The sequence below is a fragment of the Echinops telfairi genome, unplaced genomic scaffold (assembly GCF_000313985.2).
Source record: "Echinops telfairi isolate 266 unplaced genomic scaffold, ASM31398v2 ScPeMD7_60;HRSCAF=208, whole genome shotgun sequence".
NCBI lineage: Eukaryota > Metazoa > Chordata > Mammalia > Afrosoricida > Tenrecidae > Echinops > Echinops telfairi.
The window spans coordinates 21,117,259-21,143,663 of NW_022103958.1; the positions used below are offsets into that span (position 1 = coordinate 21,117,259).

At 41.9% G+C, this 26,405-nt stretch overlaps 1 protein-coding gene across 1 annotated transcript in view; it reads left to right on the top strand.

The window, feature by feature from the left end:
• DCDC1 (doublecortin domain containing 1) overlaps positions 1-21,924 on the top strand; it is a 497,394-nt gene extending 475,470 nt beyond the window's left edge. The window contains exons 35-37 of the mRNA XM_045291000.1: positions 2,784-2,934; positions 5,725-5,834; positions 20,717-21,924. Of these exons, the coding sequence (XP_045146935.1) occupies positions 2,784-2,934; positions 5,725-5,834; positions 20,717-20,821 (366 nt within the window). The 3' untranslated portion in view covers positions 20,822-21,924. The remainder of the gene's footprint in view (positions 1-2,783; positions 2,935-5,724; positions 5,835-20,716) is intronic.
• Positions 21,925-26,405: the final 4,481 nt, after the last annotated feature.

Consider the following 26,405-nt stretch of genomic DNA (forward strand, 5'->3'; position numbering starts at 1 on the left):
TGTTGGGGCACCATGCCCTGGCCCCAAAGTCTGCCTTCAGCATTCTCTGGGGACCTTGCTGCTCCATTCCCTTGCTGTCCCGCTGCACTCCCCCTTTCAAATTACACAAGATCCTCCCAGAGGTTTCTATACATCTGTCTAGGAGAGCTCAGAGGAACAGCTATCACACTCAGGGTACTTTGAAATAGAAAGTACAGGAGTTCTGGTGATGTAGCGGTTACGAATTGGGTTGCTAACAGCAAGGTCAATGGTTCAAAACTGCCAGCCACCTCGCTGGGGAGAAAGACTGGAGTTTCTCCTACTCTGATAAAGAGTTACAATTGCAGAAACTCGCAAGGGCAGTTCTGCTCTGTCCTACAGGATCCCTGTGAGTCAGCACTGACTCAATAATATGAGAGTTAAGTAAAATTTAGGTGGTGAAAATCATAAAGGAAAGTATTATGAATCTATTGCAGTCTGTACTTTCTAAATGTCTAAAAGTGCAGATAACACTTGATTTTTCTATTATTTGTACAAAATGTATTAATTTCTAACTATAACATATTTATTGCATTAGAAAAGATATAAAAGTATCAAAAAGGAAATGAAAGTCCTATCATCCACAAATAACCAGAGTTTATATAATCTTAGTATATATATTGATATATATGTATTTGTTATTATCACAATGATACAACTTCATAATTGTACAGAGATCCTAGAAATATATTATACATAAATGTATATTTCCTGAGGGGGTTATCTGTCCTGGATTATGTGTGTTGAGAGCTCTTATCTGTACCAGTGTACATGCTCTGGTCTAGCTGGATTTGTAAGGTAAGACTGGGGTCATGATAGTGGGGGGGAGGAAGCATAAAGAACCAGAGGAATGTTGTGTGTTTCTTTGGTGCTATACCTTTGGTGTGTACCCTGGTTGGCTTGTCCCTTCCTTGTGACCCTTCTGTAAGGGGATGTTCAAAATATACAGAAGCTAATGTGAGGACACCCCACCCCCACCCCATTGCTTTTAATGCTTAAGGGTCATCCAATTATTCTTTTAATTCTTAAATTATTTTGTCCTTACCTTGTTTTGTTTTAAACAGTATGGAGTATTTTTCTTGTGTAAAACTGACCAAAGCAATTTTCTCAACTATATTTGTTGGCATAAAAGTGAATTCTGTTCTCTGAATTTAGACTTCTAGCCTCTAACATGTGCGAAAATAAATAGATCTTTGTTAAAGCTCCCACTTGTGGTATTTCTGTGGTGGGAGCAGTAGATAACCAAGGCCTATGGTTTCCGACTTCCCCATGTATTGTTGTAATTTCATAAGAATTTGCATCTTTTACAATATACTATATTTGTACAGGTATATAGTATTCTTTTATATACACAAGTCTTACCATTTTGTCCTTCAGTACAATTTTATAGTTTTTAGTAAGGGCCCTTACATTCTTAAATATTTTTCCCCCGGTTGCTTTTTTAGTTGAAATGCCTTTCTCCACACTATAGTTTCTAAATATCTATTTTTGGTGAGTATAATATTATTGATGCTTGAATTTATTTTTGTGTTTGGTCACTTTAGTAAGCCTTATTTGTGCTGATGCAGGTCAAGGCCCTGTTTCATCATGTTGCACCTAGGTTGGTATAAGTCGGAACTGATTGGATGGTACCTAAAAACAGCAACAGTAATCCCTCTTGTCCTTTTGCTCCATATTACTGATTCTTTTTCCAGATACAAAGTGCCATTGCGGGTCCTATTTTGTCCTCTGCCATGCTTCACTAATGTGACTTCTAGTCCCTAAATAGATGGACAATAAAGAAATACTGATAGTGGTTTGGGCCTGGTGTCTAATTGGCTCCTGTATTTTGGGGGATGGGGCTTCTGGCCCTCTGAGAGGTAAAAGTCATGCAGGAATGTATGTAGAGATCTCTGCCTTTCTTCCTGTGTGCTTCTGTTATTTTGTCACATAAGATGCACACGGTGACGGAAATGCTTTCAGTAGTTTGGCAGATTGTTGACTAATCTTTCAGGTCCTGTTGACACTTTGCATCTGGAGATGTGTTCTTTTGAGCAGTTAATGCAAGAATTAACAGAAATTGACTAAGGCCTCTCCAGACAGTTTTTAATTTTGCCAGATAAAATACAAAAATGATTTTCTGATCATAGATCCAGGGGTCAGTCTCAGTCTCAAACTTTCATTTTATACTTGAGGGAGCTGTTTTTGTGTGAAGTGGCTGGACTTCTAGAAGATCACACAAGAGGCCATACTTGGTGTCTCCCACCTCACAACCAGTGCTCTTATCATTCTCGTTCTTGGATAGTCTAAACATATTGGAGTTCATGTGACAGCTCTGCATCCTCAATCCAGAGCGCTTACATTTAGGATTGAAAAAATGTGTTCTACCTGAGTATACACGGCAAACTAGTTATCTTGTCATCATGTTTATACTACATTCAGTGATGTTCACGACGGTGTGCAGCCAGCACCACACTCCCTGTCCAGGGTCCTCATGATTCGTGACAGAAGCGTCAATGCTCCGTAGGCTCCTGCATGTGACACGTGTCACACAAGAAGTCAAGAACGACAAGGAAAACTCTCTCACAGAGCGCCAAAGTTCTCGCCATTTAATCGCATCAGGGAAAAGTCGGTGCCCTTCCTCCCATCTCCCTCTATACGTAGTTCCAAAAGTTTTATGTTAAGAAAGACTCAAGTTGGGATAAGAGTTCTCGTCAATGGGTTGATTCTTTCATACTTAATTTGTGATATTCACGTTCCAATATGGCTGCCCTTTGGTGTTTTAGCTGCTTGATGATTGCTCGTCTCGACTGAAAATGCCTCACCCAGCCAGGATGCTGTACACCTCACATGGAGAGCCCATTCAGTCCTGGGAAGACGTGGAGCGGGACATGGTCCTCTGTGTGTCCACTGGATACGGCTTTGTAACCCACAAAGGTATGGGTAAAAACTTCTTTCACAGCAAACTTTTGAGTGTTTACAAAAGTAAAACACACAGAGCCTAAATACTAAATTTTATATTCCATTATGATTAATTTTTAAAATAACTTTTCCTCCCCCCACATTTTTCTTCTCCCATATGTCAAAAATTAAATTTGTGTATTTATGCACTAGAATCTCATTGTTCACACTGTCTGGTCTAAAGAATTCAACCTTAGTTCAGTTCGTCTTGAACTTTATCCAAGGAGCTTATTTGCATAACTGCTAACAAGGCCTCATTTCCCGAGGAAAGCAAGGGTCCGCTGGCTTGCTACCTTCAATTATTTAACCCTCAATGTTTTGGTAATTGTAACTGTATAATATTAAGATTTATTTTCTTTAGTAATAAGTAAGTATATGCTGGTTTTATTACTCTGCCTATTCTTTGATCATTTTGTGTGATAAATAGCAGAAATTTGAAAGAACATATATTTGTTATTGAACTGACTCTTAACCCTTACTCTATTTATTTTGAAGAATTTTACCCCCTTTCAGTAAGTAGTTATGCATTAGCAATGACTTGATTTTCAGTAAATTTTAAAGAATATTGATATCATTTTGAAGGAGAGTAAAAGATTAAGAAGTAAATTGCCTGGTATCCCTAAGATGATAATACTATATTATTTCTTTTAAGAAGTCAAAATAAAATTATTATCTCCATATTACATATAAAAGAGGTGTCCCAATCTGGAGCACACTTTTGAGGAGCCTGGGTGGCATCGTGGGGTACATGTTGGTATGCTAACTGCAAGGCCAGAAGCTCAAAACTACCATCAAAGAAAAGTGAGGGTTTCTACTCTGGGAAAATGTACAGTCTTGGAAACCCACGAGGGCAGTTCTACTGTGTCTTGTAGAATCTACTGTGTCCTGATGATCAACCTAATGGCAGTCCATGGAGTTTGATTTCAATCATACCTTTGTGTTTAGCCCAGATGGTACTAAATTATAAAAATGAATACCTCCAAATAGAAAGAAAATGAGTTGTTGGGATGTCAAGCACTTTTCTTAGAGATGCAACAAATATTCCTCCAATACCACCTACGCAGTGGGAGAAAGTCTAATTTATGACCACGATTACCCATCACCATGACCCTTGTTGACTCTTCCTATATTGTTACTTAACACAGGGCGCTGATACTGGATTTCTTATCAACCAGTATTCACACTCACTCACTGCTCTCAAGACCGACTCACAGTGACTCGGTAGAACTGCACCCGTGAGTTTCTGAGCCTGTAACTCTTTATGAGAGTAGAAAGTTTCTTTTTTCACCTGGGGAGAGGGCTGATGGTTTTGAACTGCTGACCTTGCCCGACACCACAAGGGCTCCTAAGTACCAATCAGTATTCGTTGCTAGTTTTCAAAGTTCCTCAAATGTATGGCCTATAAAAGAATAATAATCCATGGCGTCGTCTCTGAAAAGAGTTTCAGTGTAATAAAGAACATGAACACACTTGAAATGACTGCCACACGATTCCGTACGAAGCAAACAATTGGTGTAGCGAGTGCCACCTCTCCAGTCCAGATCTCTTGTCCGTCGTCACTCATTCATATGTTTTGGAAAGACTACCGTTGCTTGGACACCCTTCTCCCTGTCTCATTGTGTTCATTTGGCCTATCTGATAACTAAAGCTAAGGTCTGTTTCCAGCAGCCTAGCCAAAAGGGTGTCCACAACACAGACAGAAATGCTGACTGCCTTCCAGGAAGCAAGGCTGCCACCAATAAAAACCGTGAAGGGAGAGAGAAAGCTGGAAATGCAGACATCATTCACCCAACTCTGTTCTTCTACATAACAAGGCTTGTAGACAAGAGTTTATCTTGTACCCGCAGTCTATAGCCACATGGTTATGATGTATTGATTTAACTACTTATGGTAGTATGCCCCCCTTATTATCTTCATAAAAAGTACTAATTACCTTCCCCGACTGTCTAAATTCTTTCCAACAAGTGATAGATGCTGTGGAATACCTGTTGGGCTGCATTGTCTACTTCAGTTGCTCTTTGGAAACTGATGGGACTAGATGGTTTGCCACTTCATTGTTTTCTTTGAGAGGATCTTTAGAAATCACCATTTTGTGGAAATATGAATATTCAGTGTGCCTTCAAAAGGTCAAGAGAGAAGTGTCACTTGCACATGTGTACTTAGTTCACTGACCATTTCATCCTTCCATTCATTATTTTTCTGTGACCTATTGACTTCATCATGTAGGAAGAAAATAAGACGGTGCATGCGTTTCAATGCTAGCGTCCCATAGTCACTCATGTTATGTATGCAATGTAATACGAACCCATTTAGCATGAGGAGGGTCTCATCAAAGACTGACAATCAATTTTGAAACAGAAATGTGGCAAACAAACCTAATGGTGTTAGACCGGATCCTTTCACACAAGACCCATCAGAATGAAAAGAGCACCTTATGCCATTTGCCATAAACTCTGAGCAGTTCTCACTGCTGTGTTTTCCATCTTTCCGGTGGATTCAGTATTTTAGACTGCTCTTGGGTTAGTTTTCCTCCTGGGCTTTGTTACATGCCCGGAAAGAAGCCCTCCCTAGCAACTACCATTCTCTAGAAATACAAAGAATTCCAACACATCTCTGAGATGATAAGCAAGTCAATGTGTAACGAGAGCCCAGAGTGGGACCCAAGGCTTTCTGAAGGAGCTTCAAGTTTTTCATCGTCCTGGACTTTTAATTATTTTCTCTGAATGCATTGACTTTCTCTCCCTCTCTCTCATATATATATAACAGAATTAAAGCAACAGATGGAGGTCAGAGCAAATTATGCCAGAATCCGAAGGCAGGAGGGCCCTGAAGCCACAGACATCATGGTGTCTCCACCGTCCAAACTGCTGTCTCTGGTAGGTAATTCATTCCTGGAAAAGCCTGAGATTTCCTGCTACATTTCAACGTTATAGCTTCTGTGTACTTAGTCATACTCGATGCTTGGTGCAGTATAATTATTAATGGTTTAATTCTGTGCAGTCTTTAAAAAAGCTATTACCTTATACATTTTGCGTAGTTGGCATTTGATGCCTCACATCTGTTCCTGGAAAGCCAATAAAATGAGGCAAAGTAATGCCATTAAGGTAACTATCTCATCTGCATTTTCTTACAGGAAGAGAAACATGGAAACTGCTAGTAATTATAGAAAGTTAATTTAGTGGGATCAAGTTACTCAAGGAAATAATATCTGGTAACAAAATAGATTCTGTCACCACCTAACAGCCAATTTGATCCCAAGGAACTTTTGTCTGGTTGGCCAAGTTGCCGTATTTTCAAAACCTCTGTTTTCAAATCCTACATTTACTGAGTGGAAGTGAAATGTCGGGTGGCCACAAAATGCCACACGCATCACTCTTTACTTCTCTCGTTTCTATAGGAATGCTTTAGGACCCTTGTGGGACCTGATTAGATGTCCATGGGAGAGAAGCTGGGAAATTCCCGACATATTTGTCAGGAAGAAAAGGCCCTAGACCATGTCCCTCAATGGAGACTTGGGGGGAAGAAGATAATATACTAGTTGTGGAAGAAAGCCTACGGGGATTTTTATTTTTTGCTAAGAGGCTGAGAGTAAGCCTTCGCAACCTTAGCTTGCAGTCTGACAGGAAGAGAAGAACTTCCCCTTTAGGCTCTTCCTGGGGTGAAGAAAGAATCCTTTTTGTTTTAAAAATCATTGACACATCAAAATTTGGCGTCTCTTCCTTGTGGAAATTTTTCAGAGAAATGCTCTTCCCCTCTCTCTTATTCTGCAAGCAACTCACAGCTCTTTCTGAATATAAATTGTACCCTGGCTAGGTGTGTCCTGAATGGCTTAGCCTAGCTCGCTCCTCTCTCACCCACTTTAATGCAGGCAGGCAGATCACTTCTGCTCCCGGTCTGCAGATCAGGACGACCGCATGGATACATCCCTGGTGCCTTGAACAGCACTCAAAGCAAAGCACGTGGCGGTGAAATTTCAGAACATGTTACATCAGCAGCAGTTTGCCCCTGTACAGACATTGTTCTGTGTACTTGTGCAATGTGAGAAATGTGAAGTACTCAGAAGCAGCTATATGACATGCAGGGGACAAAGGCAGTGTGCAAACCTAATTCTCCTTTTTCTTCTTTTTAAACAAGAAGGATTAAGGACTTCTTCCCAGTCAGAAAGTGGACCGGCAGGACTCTGATCCACTGTGTTTCTCTTTACAAAGGACTTGGCCACATGCCCTCAATAGACATAGCTTTGCTTTCGTCTTCCTCAAAATTCCTTGAAAACAAAGCATTTCTCTAGGTGAAAAGGTACCTGTCATTTTGCTGCTGGAGCAAACCTGATTTGCTAAGAAAATGGTCTCATTTCACCCTGGATCAAATGTGCAAATTCTTGTGAAGTTCTTCCTTCTTGCCTGTGACTATGCCTGAAGCGAAAATTGGTAATATCACACAACACTTTATTAAGCATCAGGAGACATAAGGCAAAAGTCTTAACTGAACTTTTCCATTAGTAGTAAATGGGATTTTAGATGTAATATAACAGTCATCAACACATCACATTTTACCAGCAAGGCAGTCACACGCGCGCTGTACACAAGGGCCTGCCCAAGGTATCAAGGAAGTCTGTAGCCACTGTTAACATAGATGAAGAACATCCGTGCTCTTTCCTTATTTCCTGCTTAGTTGGCTGCCACTTGGGTTGGGGAGCAGTTCTCTACCTTCAGCAGGCACTGTAGCCCAAGACTCTTAAAATTCTGTTCAACCCACCTAGGCTTTTAATACACCCAGTAATTTCCTTTGGGGAGATGTTTATCACATTTGAATCAATTTCATATATATATATATATATATATATATATATATATATATACTGTATATATAAGGCAGATTTCAATATTTTTTTCTATCAACTGAAAACCATTTATTATTAAGTACTAAGGCCACCATCTCTTAGCCCATGGCCTTCTCTAGAAATTTATTTCCTGCTGGTTCACAAACACCCTTAAGGTGATCCAGATGTTAATCAACAGTGTGCCAGTATTTGTGATTATCCTCCGGAGAACTGGATTTTGCTGCCCACCTCTAGCTTTTTTCTGCCTGATTAGGTGTTGGAGCAAAGTTGCATGTTTCAAATAACAACTACAATGTGTGTGTGTGTGTGTGTGTGCATGTGTGTGTGTGTGTGTATCTGAAAGTCAGACAAACATTGTGCGATTACCTGACAGTATTTATAAATAAGGAACATTTGTTTTTGACTGCTCTTCTGGCCCTGAAAAAAAAGAACACTAAAGTAATGATAGAGCATACAGAGGGAAGCTTTGTAGAGCTTCTTCAAAGTTCGCAGGGAGGTAGATAGGAATTTCCATTTTTTTCTTGACCAGGACTAATAATGAATACTGTTTCCATGATCAAGAAGATAAACCAAACAAAGACAAAAGAAAAACACAGACTTTGGACCCCATTGCCAGGAAATCATGCAGGCACCCTGGCCAGTGACTGTCACAGTGTTTCCCAGCTCACCTTCAATAATAGCCCAGGTGCGCTGAGTGGCATCGAGATGCCTGTGAGTCACCAAGGCAGCACATTTTTCTGGCATAATTTAGAAAGGAGTGATTTAACCAACCAACCAACCAACGGACCGAACGTGTGTGATTGCAGGTCATCAGAAAATCGGGTGCAAATGTCTCCTGTGCGTGGAATGTAGACCCAGTGCTAATCCGCAGTTGTTTGCCTTAGATCACCGGCTCTGGTCTGGCTGCTTGGCTCCGCCTCCCACCCACTCCCCTCCCATAACCAGGCACAGAGAAATGAAGAGCGGCGACTTGTTCCTAACATAACCAACTCGAATCCAGCATACATGGCGTGGTCTGGGGTTGCTTTGCCGTAAAGTCACTGTGAAGCAACATCTACAGAGACCTCTCGGAGAGTGCGGATGAAAGCGAGCGGCACGGCCTTGTACAGTGTGGCTTCGGCGAGTGCCTGCTGCCAACTGTATGTTTTCTTGCTCTGCGAGTCCGTAACACAAAACTGCTATCACTAGGCTGTCACCCCGTGCACCATATGTGCAAATAGAAATATGAGAATAGAGGAAGTGCTTGTGCCCGTGATGTCACTGAGTGTGCTGGGGGAGGCAAAAAGGGAAGAGGCTAAAAGGTGATTTGTTTTGTGAGCAAAGCGATGATTTTGAATGGAAGGACCTACTGTTCACTCTCTGCTGTCAACCTGCCTCTCAGCCTGGGAGCAAATACATAAGGGGCTGCAAAAAGGTTTATGGGCAAATTGCATTCTCTTTTCATTCTGCTTTCCCACAAATGTTTTGAAGCCTCCTCCTGGCAGCCTCAGTCGTCTCGCTGGGCTGGTTGCTGCTCTTGCGTTGGCCCCAGGCACATTGGCATCTGACTGATTCGGGGGTACTGGCTGGGTGTCCGGGGGGAGAATTTTAGAAGATGGGGATTAATAATGGATTTTTAGCTCGGGTGCGATGCTTAGGAATGTCAGACCCACTGAGCTGGTTGGTCCGTCGGTCTCTAGGCACCACCACTAGCAGCCGTGCTTGGAAGGAAGTCATCCCAAGGCATGTGGTCCTTACATAACTGCAGGATAATGCTGCGGGGACTCCCAGAACTCCTAGGGGTAATGCCCCGGGCATGTGGTCCTTACATAACTGCAGGATAATGCTGCGGGGACTCCCAGAACTCCTAGGGACAATGCCCCCAAACAGAAGACTTGATGATGTGGATTTCTCCTTTCAATTTGGGCACTTGCTCCCATCGCTCCTTCTCACCTTCTCACTGCAGTCCTCCTGGCTTTTCTCTTCCCACCTCTCCCTTAAAGTAGTCCTCTCCGGAGCACTCTGTGGACCAGCAAAGACTTCTTCCCTAACACGGTTCTTCAAGTTCAGTGTGTGCAAGCAACGCTGCAATCAACTGCCTGTTTCCAGGCTCCGCCCCAGAGAGTCCGATTCCTTTGGTCAGAGGTGGAGCAGGGAATCTGCATTGTGACAAGCCCCTGGGAAGAAAAGTGGTGCCTGAGCACCTGGGAGAAGCTGCCCCCTGGGCTGTGTGCCTTTCAAGGAAGCATAGTTTGCTCTTAGCTGGGCACGGCCCAAAGATATCTGCCAGTTTCTAGAACCTTGCCTACCATTTACCTTTCTGGGCAAAAGGCATTTGTTGGGCATAGGAGGCTTTGAGTCGAATCTGTATCCTCATGTTTTCTTATCACCATTTTCTTAAGAAATGATGGAAAGCTTTCTAGATTGGGGTTAACCGCCCAGATGCTATTAAGATCCAGACACTGGGAGGCTGAACAAGTGAGTTTGAGGGGCTGAAGCTGCCCATGTTAATTAAGCTGTTTCAGTGCTGATCAAATCTTGCTGTTTTAAAGGTCACACGAATAATGTCTACATACATCAAGGCGCAGATTAATTTTGAGGGTTGGGAAAATAACCAACTCTCTGGCATTTTGTTGTGTCCTTTATGCTTACAAAAAGGGAGTGCTCAGATTAAGGACCAGGCTCCTATCAGAATGTGGCCCCTTTTTCAATTGAGCACCTACGTACTTTCTTTGGGAAGAACACTTCTCCCAGGCTCTCTCTCTGTCTAGTTAATGTGTAAGCCTGAGTCCTCCTTTCCCTGGGAGATGCTTCTGGGATGTGACATGCTGCTGAACAAGATGTATTCAATCACAAATGCTCTTCGGGAAAACTCATTCATATAAATATAGATAGCCAGCCATTGTTCTAGGTGTGCTGATCAGGCAACAGCGAATGGGATCAGGGTGGTCTCAGGCCCTGTGGGGCTCATGGGTAGCATGTAGAGCAAGGGATGGGGAAGAGAGGGTGCACTCAAAGTAAATAAAATCACCATTTTCAGTGAAATAATGAAAAAGTGTGGTAGGACCTTATGAACAAAATCAAATTGAGTCAGAAAATACTTGGGTTGAGGGGATGACATATGCATGCCTGGCGTGCTTCCAGGAAGTGATATATAGGGAGCGTGAGAACCAATGACAGGAATGCTGAAGCAAGAGACCGGGTCTCAGACAAAGGTAGCAGTCAGGAAACAACCATACTCAAGGTGCTGAAGGAAGACCGGGGACCAAAACAGCACTGCTCGTTATCAGTACTGTGGGAGCCACAGGTGTCATTTTAGATTTTCTAGTAGTCCCGTTTTCAGCCAAGGTAGAAAGAACAACAGAGATACATTTTAACATTTTACCTTGTCCAATGTATCCAATATATATCCTAAATGTTATAATTTCTGAATAGCCTCACTATAAAAGTTATTAAGGAGGTTTGTTTTTTTTTTAGGGAAATGTTTATTTTTTTGTTCTTGGGCTTCACTATCTATTGTGTATGTTTATGCTTAAGGCACCTATCCATTTTGCCTCGCTGTATTCCAAGTGCTCAATAGCCACGTCCTTTCTTTTAAAATCTAATTTGCTCTTATGTTCAAAACAAAGCAAAAAAGCCAGGCAGAGTTCTAGATGCTGGGCCCAAAGAGGTAAAATGCAGTAGGTGTGGTGGCTTAGATAGTGTTGCTCTAGAAAGTGGGAGGAACAGACATGAGATGAGGTGAGCACAAGCCAGATTGTGGAGGGTCATAGGCTATGGTAAGGAATTTGGATTTTTATTTGAAAGTGCAGGGGGAGCCATTTAGCACACTAATATAAAAGTTGAATGAGACATAGCAAACCCAAAAGGAAGAACATCCTCAGCATATCATAAATGGAAAGAACTAAATCAAAAAAATTAAGCTTTGAGTGCAATATTGAAAGATCCTGTGGGCAAAATGCTGAACGATGAAGGAATCACAACAGGAAGATGGAAAGAGTCACTGTACCAAAAAGAGCAGGTTGATATTCCACCATTTCAGGAGATACACACGAACAAGAACCAATGGGACTGAAAGAAGAAGTTTAAGCTGTACTGAAGGCATTAGCCAAAAACAAGGCCCCAGGAATTGATGAAATAACAATGGAACAATTTCAGCAAGCTCATGAAGCACTGGAAAGACTCACTCATCTATGTCAAGAAATTAGGAAAACAACTGCTTGGCCAATTGACTGGAAGAGAGACATATTTATATCCATTCCAAAGAAAGATGACCCAACAGAATGCTCCAATTATAGAACAATATCATTGATATCACATGTAAGTAAAATTTTGCTGAAGATCATCCAACATTGCCAGCAAGCTGATAAAGGTTCGGGCCTAATTCAGAAGAGGATGTGGAATAAGGGATATATCACTGCTGATGTCAGATGGATCCTGGCTCCAAGCAGAGAATAACAGCAAGATGTCTACTTGCGTTTCTTTGACTATGCCAAGACATTCAACTGTGTGGATCATAACTAACTGTGGATAGCCTTGAGAAGAATGGGAATTCCAGAGCATTTAGTTGTGATCATGTGGAACTTGTACATGGATCGAGAGGCAGTTTTGCAAACAGAGTAAGGGAACACTGTGTGGCTTAAAATCAGGAAAGGTGTGTGTCAGGGTTGTATCCTCTCACCATACTTAGTCCATCTGTATGCTGAGAAAATCATCAGAGAAGCTGGATTATATGAAGAAGAATTTGACATCAGGATTGGAGGAAGACTTATTAACAACTTGTGCTATGCTGATAACACAACCTTATTTGCTAAAAGTGAGGAGGACTTGAAGCATTCACGGATGAAGATCAAGGATTGCAGCCTTCATTATGGATTACAACTCACTGTTAGGAAGACCAAATCCTCACAACTGGACCTATTGGTGACATTGTGATCAATGGAGAAAAGATCGAAGTTGTCAAGGATTTTGTCTTGCTTGGATTCACAATCATTGCTCATAGAAGTAGCAGTCAAGAGCTCAAAAGATGAGTTGCCTGCACAAGACCTCTTTAAAGTGTTGAGAAGTAAGGATGTTACTTTGAGGACTAAAGTGTACCTGACCCAAGCCATTCCATTTTCAATTGCCTCATATGCATGTAAAAGTTAGGCATCGAATAAGGAAGACTGAAGAATAGTCAGTGCATTTGCATTATGGTACTGGTGACGGATATGGAAAGTACCATGGATGGCCAAAAGGATAAAGAATTACATCCAGAGTGCTCTTTAGAGGCAGGAATGGTGAGGCTTTCCTCTTACATATACAGTATTGGACATGGTGTCAAAAGAGATCAGTCCTTTGAGAAAAGCATCATGCTTGGTAAAGTATTGGGGCAGCAAGAAAAGAGGAAAGTTCTGAACAAGATGAATCAACAGCGGCTGCCTGCAACTGTGGACTCAAGCATAGGAACCCTTGTGAGGTTGGCACAGGACCAGACAGTGGTAAGTTCTGCTGGATATAGAATCGCTATGAGTTGGAACCAACTCCATGGCACCTAAGAACAACGGGCATTGCATAATGCGATGAGCTGTTTCAGAGTAAAGATACAGAGACACCGTCAGGTTGCTTCTAGGGATGAAGATTTGTTGTGAGTATTTTAAGGAAGTGAGAAAACATGGGGACGTCTGGCAAACAGGCTTCCTGGTGTTTCTGTTCCACATGCACAGGCAGCCTGTTGCAGTCACAGCTCTCTTTGCCAGCCGTTCCTGTGCTTGGCTTCCTTGCGCAGCTACGTCGTTTACCCTGAGGATTGTCTTCTTCGCCAGGGGCCACTCGGATCTACCCCAGGTCATGACTTTGCCTCCTCATGGCTTCTGCTCCTTCTCGCTTCTGTTTCCTGCCTTCGCTTATGTTTTTTGGGGGGCCTCAGAACCACTCTGTTAGATGAATTCCTTTCCTTGTGTCTTCCAGTGGAATATTGAGGGCTGGAGGCCCGACCGAAGTTGCTTTCTTTGCTCGTTATGTTAATCACCGCGTACGGCTTGTGTGATCCCAAGCATGGCTTCTCTGTTTCTTATTGACACTGTCTTACTTTAGGTTCTTGCCATCACTCTCTCAGATAAGACTCTTCATTTTCCCATTAGCCGCATTACCCCTACTTTGTTCCAGCTCAGCTCTTTGTCCCAGTTGCAACCAGAATGATCTTTCTAGAATGAATATCATAGCACATCCTTCCTTGTTTAAGAGTTTTCAGTGCGCTTCTATTGTCATCAGGAGAAAGCACAAATCCTTCCACATGAAATCCAAAGTCTTTGGAGTATGGTTTGCCTTGGATTCATCCCTGTGCTCACGGAGCTCCACGCTCCACCCTTCCCTGACGTTCCTCCAGCACCTCCGAATTGTCTGTGTGCTGTGTGGACACACCTTTGCACATCCTCTCCCCATTGTCACATTCTCAGGAAAGCTTCCTTGACCACTCCTCATGCTGGACTGTGTCAGGAACGCCCTTGCCTGCACTTCCTCCGCGGGCTCAATCACAGACTTACCACTCAAACGCACCACCGTCCAGTCTATTCTGACCCACAGAGACAGACTATTTTTCCAGTAGCCTGGAACCTCCTGGAAACTCAGGCCAGGTTTGCTTATTCTTGAATTCCCAGGGTTTATATATTCCTTAGTATATAGCAGCCATTCTTGAATATAAAATTTAAGCTAACATGTTGGTTAATGTTCTTCCTCTTTTTTTTTTTAATGCTTTGAATGACCTTATATAGACACATACTGGATCAGAGCCGGGCTTTTGGGTAAAATTTTATTTTGCTTATACGTCAATCCTAAGAACATCATATTACCTTCTTATAAAACAAGTAATACATTTGGCGATAAGACAGCACAGCCCAACATCTCCTTTATCAAAAGTCAAATCAATGTGATGTTGATGGTGCCTCCTTCTTTAACAACTATAACTTTCAAAATACTCCTGAAATCTGGTTGACGAAGGAACACCCTTCTCGAATTAGAGCCCAGACAGACCCTTAACTGCTTGACTGCCTCTGCCGAGGCTGCCTGGCTTGTGGGGGAAGACATGTCACCCCTTTTCAGAAGTGTGGTGATTTGTGAGTGAGAAGGGAGAGCCTGCTCTATGAACCACATGCCCCCTGGTGAAGGCAGGCTACAGAAAGATGAATGGTATTATGAGGCAGACATCTGAATGTTTCCTATTAAATTAGTCCCACAGAGCACCTAGAATTCTCATTCCATAAATCAAAAAGCAAAGTAAGCTCACTTTCAGGTTAGATTGCTGTGACTTTGGCCTGTGGTGTCATAGGTAATCACAGGACAGTTAAACATTTGTCTGAAAAAGTCATCATGTTCAGCTTCTTTACTCGGTGCCACAGAGGTGACCCAGACTGGTCTCTGCTGCCAGAAACAGCATGTAAATGGGAGCCAGCAAATTTAAGAGATTTCCAAACAAGAGTCATTGCCCCTCCTTCCCTCTGCCCACTTTAAAGTTGCCAAGAGTTCTTTCAGGATCTTCTAGGTCCCAGGGCCCGAGATGAGCCAACTTCATCCCCTTCAAACAATAGATGGGAAGGAAGCACTCACGTGCCCTCCCCTACACTAAATGATTTCTAGTCATCGTGCCAGTTGGAACTCCACCTTCACCTTGTCACCGGGAAGAGGTTCAGCATTTCAAGCCTTTCCATTCCTTGGTTCTTATCCTGCCCGTAAGAAAGATTTCAGGCCAGGGATAAAATTCAGACCAGAGTCAGAGCCAATGTGGGAACAGAAAGAAGTTTATTGAAGAGGGATACTTTGGAAAAGAAGTCCAAAGGACCCTTTGCTAGTGGAAAAGGCTTGGCAGAATGTAAAGCCGAACCTTATGTTGTGCGAAAGGTGGACCTCCTACCTCCAACTGGTTTTCTGGCAGGTCTTCTGTTACTGGCTGGTCCTCGGTTGTGTACCTCCTCTCTTCGAGTCTGTGAATTCCAGCACCCCAGACTTGATGCTGTGCTCTTATGGGGTTATATGAATATCCTGTCTTTCTCCCCTGCCCATTTCATGATTTCCAATATCTTTTTCCATTGATAAGATCTCTTCCATTGATCAGGGCCTCTTCCAAGAATGAGGGAATGTGTTTTATTCTTCCGCTTCACTTTCCATTTTGCTGCAGGGATATGTGTGGAAATATGTCTGCACCTCTCTTTTGAGATAAGATTCTGGTCAGATTCCTTCCATTATCACCTCTTCTCCCTTGCCAGCCTCTGAGAGCTGACAGCCTTGACTTGGTCCAAGCACTGGAGAAGTAGGAAGGATCTTGATTGCATCAAAGCCACACTACTCTTCAGTGGCAAAGATTTACTCTGAGGATGTTCTAGATGTCTCTGGGTTTGTTCAGGTTTTTGTATTCTTGTGCTGACCGTCTGGGTGATAAGAACACTGGTAAAGAAGGGAAGGACATTGACTGGTATTCAAGACAACTTCGGACTCCGTGCTGACGGAGCTGCTACTTCCTTGTTCTATAGCACAAAAAGGATGCACTCTTCCATTTCTAAAGTTATACCCAGCTTTAAAAATCCAGTCCTGCAGTTTCTGTACCCCAGCAATAAGAACTCCAAACTGAAAATCAGAGAAGCAACTCCATTTACAGTAGAAGCTAAAATAATCAAGTACTGAGGAATAAGTCTAACCAGAGGCACAAAGATCTTACACAGTGAAAATTATAAAACATTGCTGAAAGAGATTAAAGAAGACAAGTAAATGGACAGCTCTTCTCTGTCTTGGGTTGGAAGACAATATTGTTAAGATGTCGATACGACCCAAAACCATCTATAAATTCAACACAATCCTTATCAAAATTCCAACAGCCTTCTTTACAAGAATGGAAAAAAACAATCCTTAACTTTATTCAGAATGGCAAGGGGTGCCTAAGAGTTAAAGCACTATTGAAAGAGAAGAAAGTAGGATGACTCACACTCCTTGGTTTTACAACATGTGGTATAGCGACATGACATGGTATGATCAAGACAGTGTGATATTGGTATAAAACAGGCATGTAGACCAATGAAATTGAATTGAGGATCCAGGAAAAAACAAAACGCAGATCAAACACTCAACTGACTTATGACAATGGTGCTTTATATAGTAGGGAAAGAAGTCGCCTCAATAAGCAATATTGGGAAACGTGGAACTGGATTTCCATAAGCAGAAAAGTGAAACAGGAGCCATGCCTCACTTCATACACTAGAAAAAATTCAAAGTGGATTAAGAACCTAACTCTACACACAAAAACCATTAAATTCTTAGAAGACACTGCAAGGGCAACACTATTGGGCCTCACTTGTAACAAAAGCACAATAGCAATGACACAATAAACGAATGGCCTGCATAAAAATTAACAGCCTTGTTTATTAAAAGACTTCACCGAAAAAGTGAAAAGAAAAGCTACCTTCTCGAGAATAACTTCCGATACCATGTATCCAATAAGGATCTCATAACCAAAATATATATATAAAACATTGGCAACCTAACAACAAAAATACAAATGGACAAGGAATAAAGACAAAGAATCCAATGGACAAGGAACTTGTATAAACATATTAACCAAGAGGATCCTGAGGTGGTTGCCAAAGACATAAAAGTTTCCCAGTATCAGTAGCCATCAAAGAGATGCAAATCAAAACCAGAATGAGGAACCCTTTCACTCCTGACAGAATGACTAAGATTACAAAACAAACAAAATCCTCCAAAATAGCACGTGCGAGTGAAGATGTAAAGAAATCGAAACCCTATCCCTGCTAGGGATGCAAAATGGTCCCACTGTTGTGGGAAACGGTGGTGGTTCTGCAAAAACCTAAAAATAGAAATGACACATGGCCACTCTTAGGCTCAAAGACAGAAAACAGAGACTCGAAAGGGTTGTACACCATTGGGCACTTGTATGCATTGGGCACTATTCATAATAGTCAAAAGTTACAAATAACCATCAGTAGTAGCTGAATGGCTAAGTAAACTGTGCTGATCCGTGCAGTAGGAAAGGACTCAGCCCGGAGCAGAAAGTCTTGATGCATGCTGCACTATGGATAGAGCTTGAAGACTGATTGCAATCAGTCAGTCACAGAAGGACACTTATTTAAAAAGACGAGGAAAGGCGAATGCATAAAGACCGCAGTGTATTAATGATTACTAGGCGTTGGAAGAAAGAGGAAAGTAGGAATTAATGGTGGTGGAAAACTCACTTTAAGGGTAGGTTTGTATGGCCTATTATTGTAATCGCTGTGAGTAACGTGTAAAAGGTTGACCTGGAAAAAGTTGTGCGAGATATTTACAACCACAATAAAGAGTAGCGACTGAGCCTGTCTCTGTCCAATCCCGAATCTCAGGGGTTTCGGTTCCTTGGTTTGGAATTTTAATTGTCATGGTTTTGTGGGACATCCAGTTAACTGTCCTAATAATGTGTCTAGTGCTTCTGTTCTAGTGCCTGGAGCCCTGGAAGCTTGCAAGCACCCAGCCAAGGCATGGCCATTGGCTCTCTATTTGCCTAGAAGTGACAGAGGAAGGAGAGCCATAAAGAGGAGGACGTTGTGGAATGTGTAACTCATTGCTTCCATAAACAATGGCCTCCTTTGCGATCAGAGTAGAAGAACTGATCTAGCATTATTAAACATTTTGATCAAATATGCTCTAGAAGAATCTTAGGCAAGAGGAAGGGAAATGCAGAATAGAATGTCCAATTGTCACAGACTCCAGGTTCATGGAGCCATGGGGGCTGGACCAACACCTGAAGTTAACGCCCAGAAGTCAGCTTTCAAACCTAAACCAAAACTATGCCCTGAAGTCTTTTAAAACCAAATGATAGTTCAGCTACTCAAAGATGTCTGCTTTGAACATATACTCTTTGCAGAATGATCTATGTGGAATCAAAGTGACAAGATCAAGTCAAAAGATTAGACAGGAATGTGAGTGGGCAGTGAATTTATGTGAATTGGGGATAAACAAGTCCCGAAAGGTGAGCATGGTGCCATAAGTCAATGTAATCAACATCACTGGACTGTACAGGCAGAAACCACTGAATAGGTGTATGCTTTGCTGTGTATATTCTCAAATAACAAAACAATTTGTTTTGTTTTGTTCACTTGAAAAAAATCTAATTCTGATTCAATAGCAGAATATGACTGGGCATCAATAGTGTTACAGTCATAATTCCAGCTGATTCCTGGATGCCTGCCTTCCTCATTGGAAGAGCCTTTCTGCTGGTGTTCATTAGGGATTATCTTCACCTCAAAGCCAAATACCATCCTCACAACAGTAGAGAGAAGCCCTAGGCTGGAAGGTGCCCTCTAGGGAAAGATCGAGAGTCTTGGAGTCAGAAGTTGAGTTGAGTCTTATTGCTTCAAGTCCCTGGAGATACAGTCAGATGAGACAAGAAACAGAGAAAGGCACTGAAACGTTCAGGCTGTCAGCATATTCTCTGCACCATGCAGGACTTTCACATTGTGTTACCTGTTTTATTATTCCTCCTGGGTCTACCCTGGGTCCAGGCGTTTGACTGTTAACTGAAATGTTGGAGGTTAAAGTCAACCCAGAGTGCTCTCAGAAGAAAGGCTTGTCAATCTACTTCCAAAAAAGTCAGCCATTGCGTGTAGCCCTGTTGATGTGCACAGGGTTTGTATGAGTCAGGATTGACTTCACAGCAACTGGTCTTTACTCTATCTGACCACCCTAAAAAAGAAACAAACAACAACAACAACAACAAAACCCTCACTGACATCGAGTTGATGCTGACTCATAGCAACCCCACAGGACAGGGTAGACCTGCCCCTGAGACTGTACTCTTTATGAAAACCTCTACTTTCTCCTGAGAAGTGGCTGGTGGTTTTGAACGGCTAACCTTGCACTTAGCAGCTTAATGTGTCACCACTACTCCATCCTGGCTCCTTGCTGACCACCCTGTGAAGCTGATATTTCTTCTAGTTCTACTCCCCCCCACCCTTTTACAAAATGGGGTGCTTGAGTTTCTGAGAGGTAGCATTATCTTGACCAAAGCCAGCAACCAATACTGGCAGAACTGGACTTGGATTCAGCGAGGCTAACCCATGATTTTGCTCCTGCACCACCCTAGAAATTCGTTGTAAAGTTTTGTATGCTATCGAATGCCACAGATTGATGTTTGTATTGAGTAGGTAATTCTAAAAGTGGGTCTCCTGGATGCATTCAAGGAATGACTGTGTGTACTTGAAGGCTCTCCGTACTGACAGCTAGGGTAGGCAAGGCAAACTCAGCTCACAGCGGGAGGCACATTGCTCTGTATGAGTGTGGCCCTGACCCTTTGTGAGAACACGGCGAGGCAGCAAGGGTCCCACTCGAGCTCTTGCCCTGCTCTTACGGCTGTAGAGACCACTGACAAAAGGCACCAACCTCATTCAGGTAAGCGTTTTCTCTGAGTGCGAACGTCTGCTATTAAAGATCACAACTCTTTTTTTTTTCTTTCTGGAAAGCATGCCTCTCTCTCTCCTTTATGTCTTTCTAACACTGAAGTTTGATTTTAATGGAAAAACTATTAAAAAAAACTATTATCCTATGAGGTAAAGTGAATGCACTCAACTGAAAAAGGAAGGCTGATCGATCCATCTCTGTTGAACCTTGCTTGTCTGACACTTTGCAGCTGAGAAATGTGTTTTTATTGCCTGGCCAGATAGTTCAGATTTCCGGTCACTCTTAGTAAAGACCCCTTTTATAACATTGATAAAATTTTATCACAGAGCTATGAAAAAAAATTAGATTTCATAACTCACATCAGGCCATGAAGGGGACACCTCCATAAATTTTACAAAGCTTATCAAGATTTAACGCACCTATTCTGATAGTGTTTTAAAAAAACCAAAAACCATCTATCCTGAATTATGTATGTGTGTATATAAAGAAGTGTGTTTCATTTTTCTCTCTCTCTCTACCTTACAGGAAAGAAAACTTTCTTTATCAGCTTGTCAGCGGAAGACTGCGACAAACAAAACGCATTGTGTAGATGGCGGACAACTCTCTGAATTTAAGCAAATTGACTTCTAGAAAAACAAATGTGCATTTTTAATCCCAAAATGTATTTCAGTCCTGCGATTTTACCTCCCAAATTTATCTTTTAAAACAATCTGGACTTTTTCAAAGGCAGATTGAACTGACAAATCAACTATAACCTATCCGTAAATTCATAGGGAGATCATGATAATGACAAAGTCAAGGGCAAGTGTTAGCCACAGGGATTTTGTGTTCCGGTGGTCAATCTTATATACATTTTCTCGTTTTCCTAGTCAGTAGAGTGGCCTAAAAACCCAGGCCTACAGAAGTGCATATTTCTGTCTTGTGAGCATCTTTTATCTTTCCAGCTAGTTGGCAAATACCTGGAGGGCAGAGAACCTCATCTCTATTTAATAAGACAGGGCTCTGCCCACAAGCCTCAGATACGGTTATTGTGTTCCTTCGGGCCCACTGTCCCAGCAACCTAATGGGTGATCAGCTATAACCATCTTTGTCCACTCAGGTCCTGGGCCACAGACAGAAGGGAATAGGGGAGCTGCTTCAGAGAATTCCATTTTAGTCAGCTGCTCAAGATCTACAATCATCAGAGTGAAATTGAGTTGAGTTTATAGTTAGTCTTTTCTGCTTGTCAGTTGCAAGAAACACATCTCAAAATTGTGCAACTGAAATAAATGTTGTGGTATGAACTAGGCATTGTGTAGTTCCTAAAAGGTAGCTTTGATGATTACACGTTTGGATTTCAAATGCCAACTTTGAAGAAACACCCAAAGATAATGTGAAATGACTTACAAATGAATTGACAAATTTAAAAACCTCCATAGCTATTATAAAGTAGAAGTTTTCAGTCTGTTTAGTTCATGAACTCATTTTGGAATCCTTTGACTGCCATAAACTCACAATATAGACACATTTTTTAAATGTTGGTTTTTTCATACCATTTCATGGGGTTTGTGGTTCTATCTTGAAAACATCTATGAGCTTTCCAAATGTTAAACAAAACAAAACAACTTTGATAGAAAAAATAGTTATGGATTCCATAATCCTTATAGCTTATGGGACAAAGTATCCAAAGGATCTCTCAAATAAAAGATTTCACTAGGGAGGCACAGAGGATCCAGACCAACCTGGTGATTCTGACAGAGGGGTGACATCCACATGACTGTTTGTCAAACTTTTCATGTGTGTTTCAGCAGAAACTGATGTCTTTTAAACAAAAGTATCCCTGTAGTTAGTTTTAATAACAAAATGACCATTTTCATCAGCCTGCCCTGAGACACATCAGTATATCTAAAAGGCTAAAACTCTTGCTAATTTATTTTGTGGAGCTTTCATATACTTTGGTGAGAGATGCCACTATTTTCTTATACCCATTAAAATGACAGTTTTGCTTCAAATCATGTGGTTCCACCTGCCTGTGCTGCAGCACACTCTGGTGTCTTCCTTATTGCCATTGCTTTTCTAAGTTGTTGATTTTGTCAAATTTTCTAATGTTTTTGTGATCGTGTTGTGGTAATTAATATTTGTGAATCTATATCAATACAGTAATATTTTCTAAGAATGAAATAGTAAAGGAAAAGCTGGAGAATTTTTAAAGGCTTCCACTCAGTGGCTTATAATAATGTTATAGCATTATTATAAGTAATGTAGGAAGACTTTACAAAAGAACTTTACTTTCAGTATTCAGATAATCTAAGAAACATTACATTGAGCTAATTTACAAATGTGGTTTATTTACGATTTTCTATTTATCCGTGATTCTTTATAATACTATTCTATGATTAAACTTTATAATAAACATGACTAAGGATTGTGTATGGCCTGGTGGAGGAGGAGTTCCATGAGTTGGGGGTGGGGGGCACCAGAGTTTCCTCCCTAATGGACACCAGGTAGATGAAGCCCATTCTAACTTCAATCATGTAATATGTTATCTTGTTATATCAACAATAAACCATGAATATTTCTTACCCCTTTTTTAAAATTTCTTTTTTTAAAATTTCTTACCCCTTTAATGTGATTTCTGCATCTATGGATCTTAAGTAAGCTAAGAGAAGGAAATACAAACTTTCTCAAACAGTTTGTTAATTTGGGGCATTCCTTGGAGAAAAAAATCTTTATTGCCTGGAAGGAAAAAGAGCTAATTATGTCTCCATTTCTTACAATCACAAAGCCATTTTGCTTCCTACTCTTCCCAGCAGAAGGGAAGATGCAGGCGGCTTCCCTTGTGTCTGTCGGGAGATTAGGGAATGCTGACAGCCTTGGCAGGGAAGAGCTGAAATCAGGCAGCAGAGTGACCTTGGTTTCTGGGGCCTACCGGGAAACCGCTGCTTCCTAATGTGAAAAAATGGGGGCACATAGCTGCGCACGGAAAGGTTGGCAATTAGAATACACCTAGAGGTACCTCAGAAGAAAGGTGTGACAATCCCTTTCCAACTGCACAGAGCCATTGACAAGCTGGTGGAGCCTGGTTCTAATCGGCGGACTAGTTTTATGTTAGAAATTCCCCCTGTCTCCGCTGTTGCCCTTTCAAGACTGACTATTATGGGGGTTTTCCTTCAAATGTTCAGAAAACTTTCTGATTATTTTATTCCAAATTATGTTAGAACTAGACCTAGTGCTTCCTGAACTCTTGGGAATCATAGGTCTTCTTTAGAAATCTCCTTAAAACTGTTACACTTTCATGTGAAAAGATACTGGATTATGTGAGTCACTATTGCTGAACTCCATGTGTGCGGACCTGCACATTCTTAGATTTCCTGTTGCCCGGAGTCCTTAGATGAGATTGGGTCCTAACACATATTTACCGGACTTTGAAAGAGACCCAGAAAGACTGCTCAGCTGTCTGTCTTTCCCAGAGATCAGCCGGGTGTCTGGCGCACAGTAGAGGTTCATTCAATCTGTTACCTATCCAATGAAGAGCTGAGTTTCAACCCTGGCTTTGCTCACTGCTACCCATGAGAGCCATCCAGGTTCCCCTCTCTGAAGGGACAATAGCAATGTTTCCCTCCAGCCCCACAAAATTGTCTTCAGCGTCAGATGAGCTGAAGCATGGAAAAGCACTTCTTTTCTTAATAAAGAAATAGCCTTCAAAATTAGGCCTCTGTTCTCATGCTGGTATGAAAAAAAGAAGAAGAAGAAGTAAGTACCATTGGATTATCCTGGGGGAATAAACAAACCAGAGATGTAGAATTCAAAATATGGCATTGTCTTTGATAAGAACTTCAATGCTGAAAGGATGGAGCGCCTGCCCAGCAGCAGCCCCCTGCCCTGGGCCTCGGCATCACAGTTCTGAGCTTCGCTTTGTTTGCCTCCTTTCTTTTCTTTCCTTTACTCTCTAGCACCAGCGGCCTTGCCGGCCAGCAGAGAAGCTGGGAGGTCACAGGGCCCTCAGGTAAGTACAGGAGCAGGGACCTTCTGCTGTCCCATAACAAAGGAAAAGGGATATGATTGTAGTCGAAAATTAGCAAAAATTACTTTAATGGGATGCTGATGGCATATGTTTATAGGATTTGGGATTCTTTAAGAACTTGAGAAGTAAGGTGCAGTCTAAGCCCAGAGGAAATGTGCACTCTTTCACTTCTGCGCTGCCGTACCGCATTCAGTGCTGAGGACGTAGTGAAAGACGTGACAGCATCTTGGCCCTCCTGGACGCGCACCTCCCAGTGAAGACAAAAACAAGCCACTTGCCATCCAGGGGACTTTGCTTCCTAGCGACCCACGTGTCAGAGGAGAACCACGCTCTAGAGCAGTGCTTCTCCATCTTCCTAATGCCGCGACCCTTTCATACACTTCCTCGTGTTGTGGTGACCCCCAACCATAACATTATTTTCATTGCCACTTCCTGTCATTTTGCTACTGTTATGAATCAGGCGACCCCTGTGAAAGGGTTGTTCAACCCCCCCAAAGGGTCGTGACCCACAGGTTGAGAACCACTGTTCTAGAGTTTCCAGGAGAATAATAATAAGAGTTTATTTCATAATTTGGATTAAATGGTTGAAAATATATGAAAACAAAAACCTGATGTTACCTGACACATTTTAAGGGTTCAATACATGTTAGCTATTTTTTTTAAAAATTCATATCTTATCTATTTTCCTCATTTGAAAAAGTAAAACAAAAACGTCATGAAGGCAAGGACCTTCTGCCTTGTGCACGATGGGGTTGTTGTGAGGGACCACTGAGTTGGCCACAACTCTTAGCAACCCTCTGCCTAACAGCATGCAGCACTGCCCAGTCTGTGCCATCCCCACAACAATGACCTTGAGCCCATTGTGGCAGCCACTGCGACCATCCATCTACCCAGGGTCAACCTCTTTGTTGTTGACCCTCAACTTCACCAGCAGGATGTCTTCCTTCAGGGCATTCTCTCCTGAGAGCATGTCTGAAGTATGGGAGACAAAGGCTTGCCGTCCTTGCTTCTAAGGAGCATTTTGGCTGTAGTTCTTCCAAGATACATTTGTGTGTGCTTTTGGCATTCCGTGATGTTTTCAATATTCTTGGCCAGCACCATAATTCAAATGCATGGATTCATCATTGGCCTTTTTTATTCAATGTCCAACTTTTACATGCATTTGAGGCAATTTCGACTTTTCCAACACTTGAAAGAGGTCTAGTGCATTAGATTTCCCCAACACAATGCATTGTTTTATTTCTTGGCTGCTGCATCCATGAACATTAATTATGAATCCAAGTGAGACAAAATTCTTGACACCTTCAACGTTCTCTCTGTTTATCATGATGTTACCTATGGGTCCAGCTGTGAGGATTTTGATTTTCTTTACATTGAGATGTCATCCACACTGAAGCCCTCAAATTCTTGATCTTCATCAGCAAGTGCTTCAAGATTTCCTCACTTTCAGCATTATCTGTATATTGCAGATTGTTAATAAGCATTCTTCCAGTCCTGATGCTGCATTCTTCTTCATATAAACCAGATTCTCTGATTATTTGCTCAGGATACAGATTGAAGAAGTATTATTCATCATGTTATCTCTAAGGTCTAAAGCTCCACTTGAGGCATAACAGGTGTTCCATATGCATTTGTTGAAAAAATAAAGGTATGACCGAATGGTTCCTGGCAGAGTTTCAGGAGGCTTCTACGTGGACTCGAACCACAAACCTTTCCGTTGCTAGCTAAGCACATTAACTGCTTGCATTACCCAGGAGTTCATTAAAGGGAGAAATGAATTACAAAGCAAACAAAGAAATGGGTAAGAAAACAACTACTGAATAGTGCTCTGAAGGAAAGAAAACTGAGGAAAGTGATAGAAAACAACGGGGCAAGTTAGTATTCGTACACACAAAAATTGTGGCGTGAATAAATCCATGAATGGTGGAGGGAAATACACCTCCTGCGGGGTGGCACTGGACCTTGCTCACTGGGAAGCACTCTGTAGAGTGGGAGGAGAGCGTCAACAAAGAGTGATCGCTGTTCTCCCTCAGGAGCAGGGTGACCTGGAGAGATTCACTGAGGACAAGTTTCAAATACAAGCTGACAAGTATTCGCTGATTTCATTGAAGACTGTCCACTTACCGATAGTCTGGCTTCTGATAGGCAAAACAGCCTTATTGGGGTGTACCCAGAGTTAAGAAACTAGTGTGTGTGTGTGTGTGTGTGTGT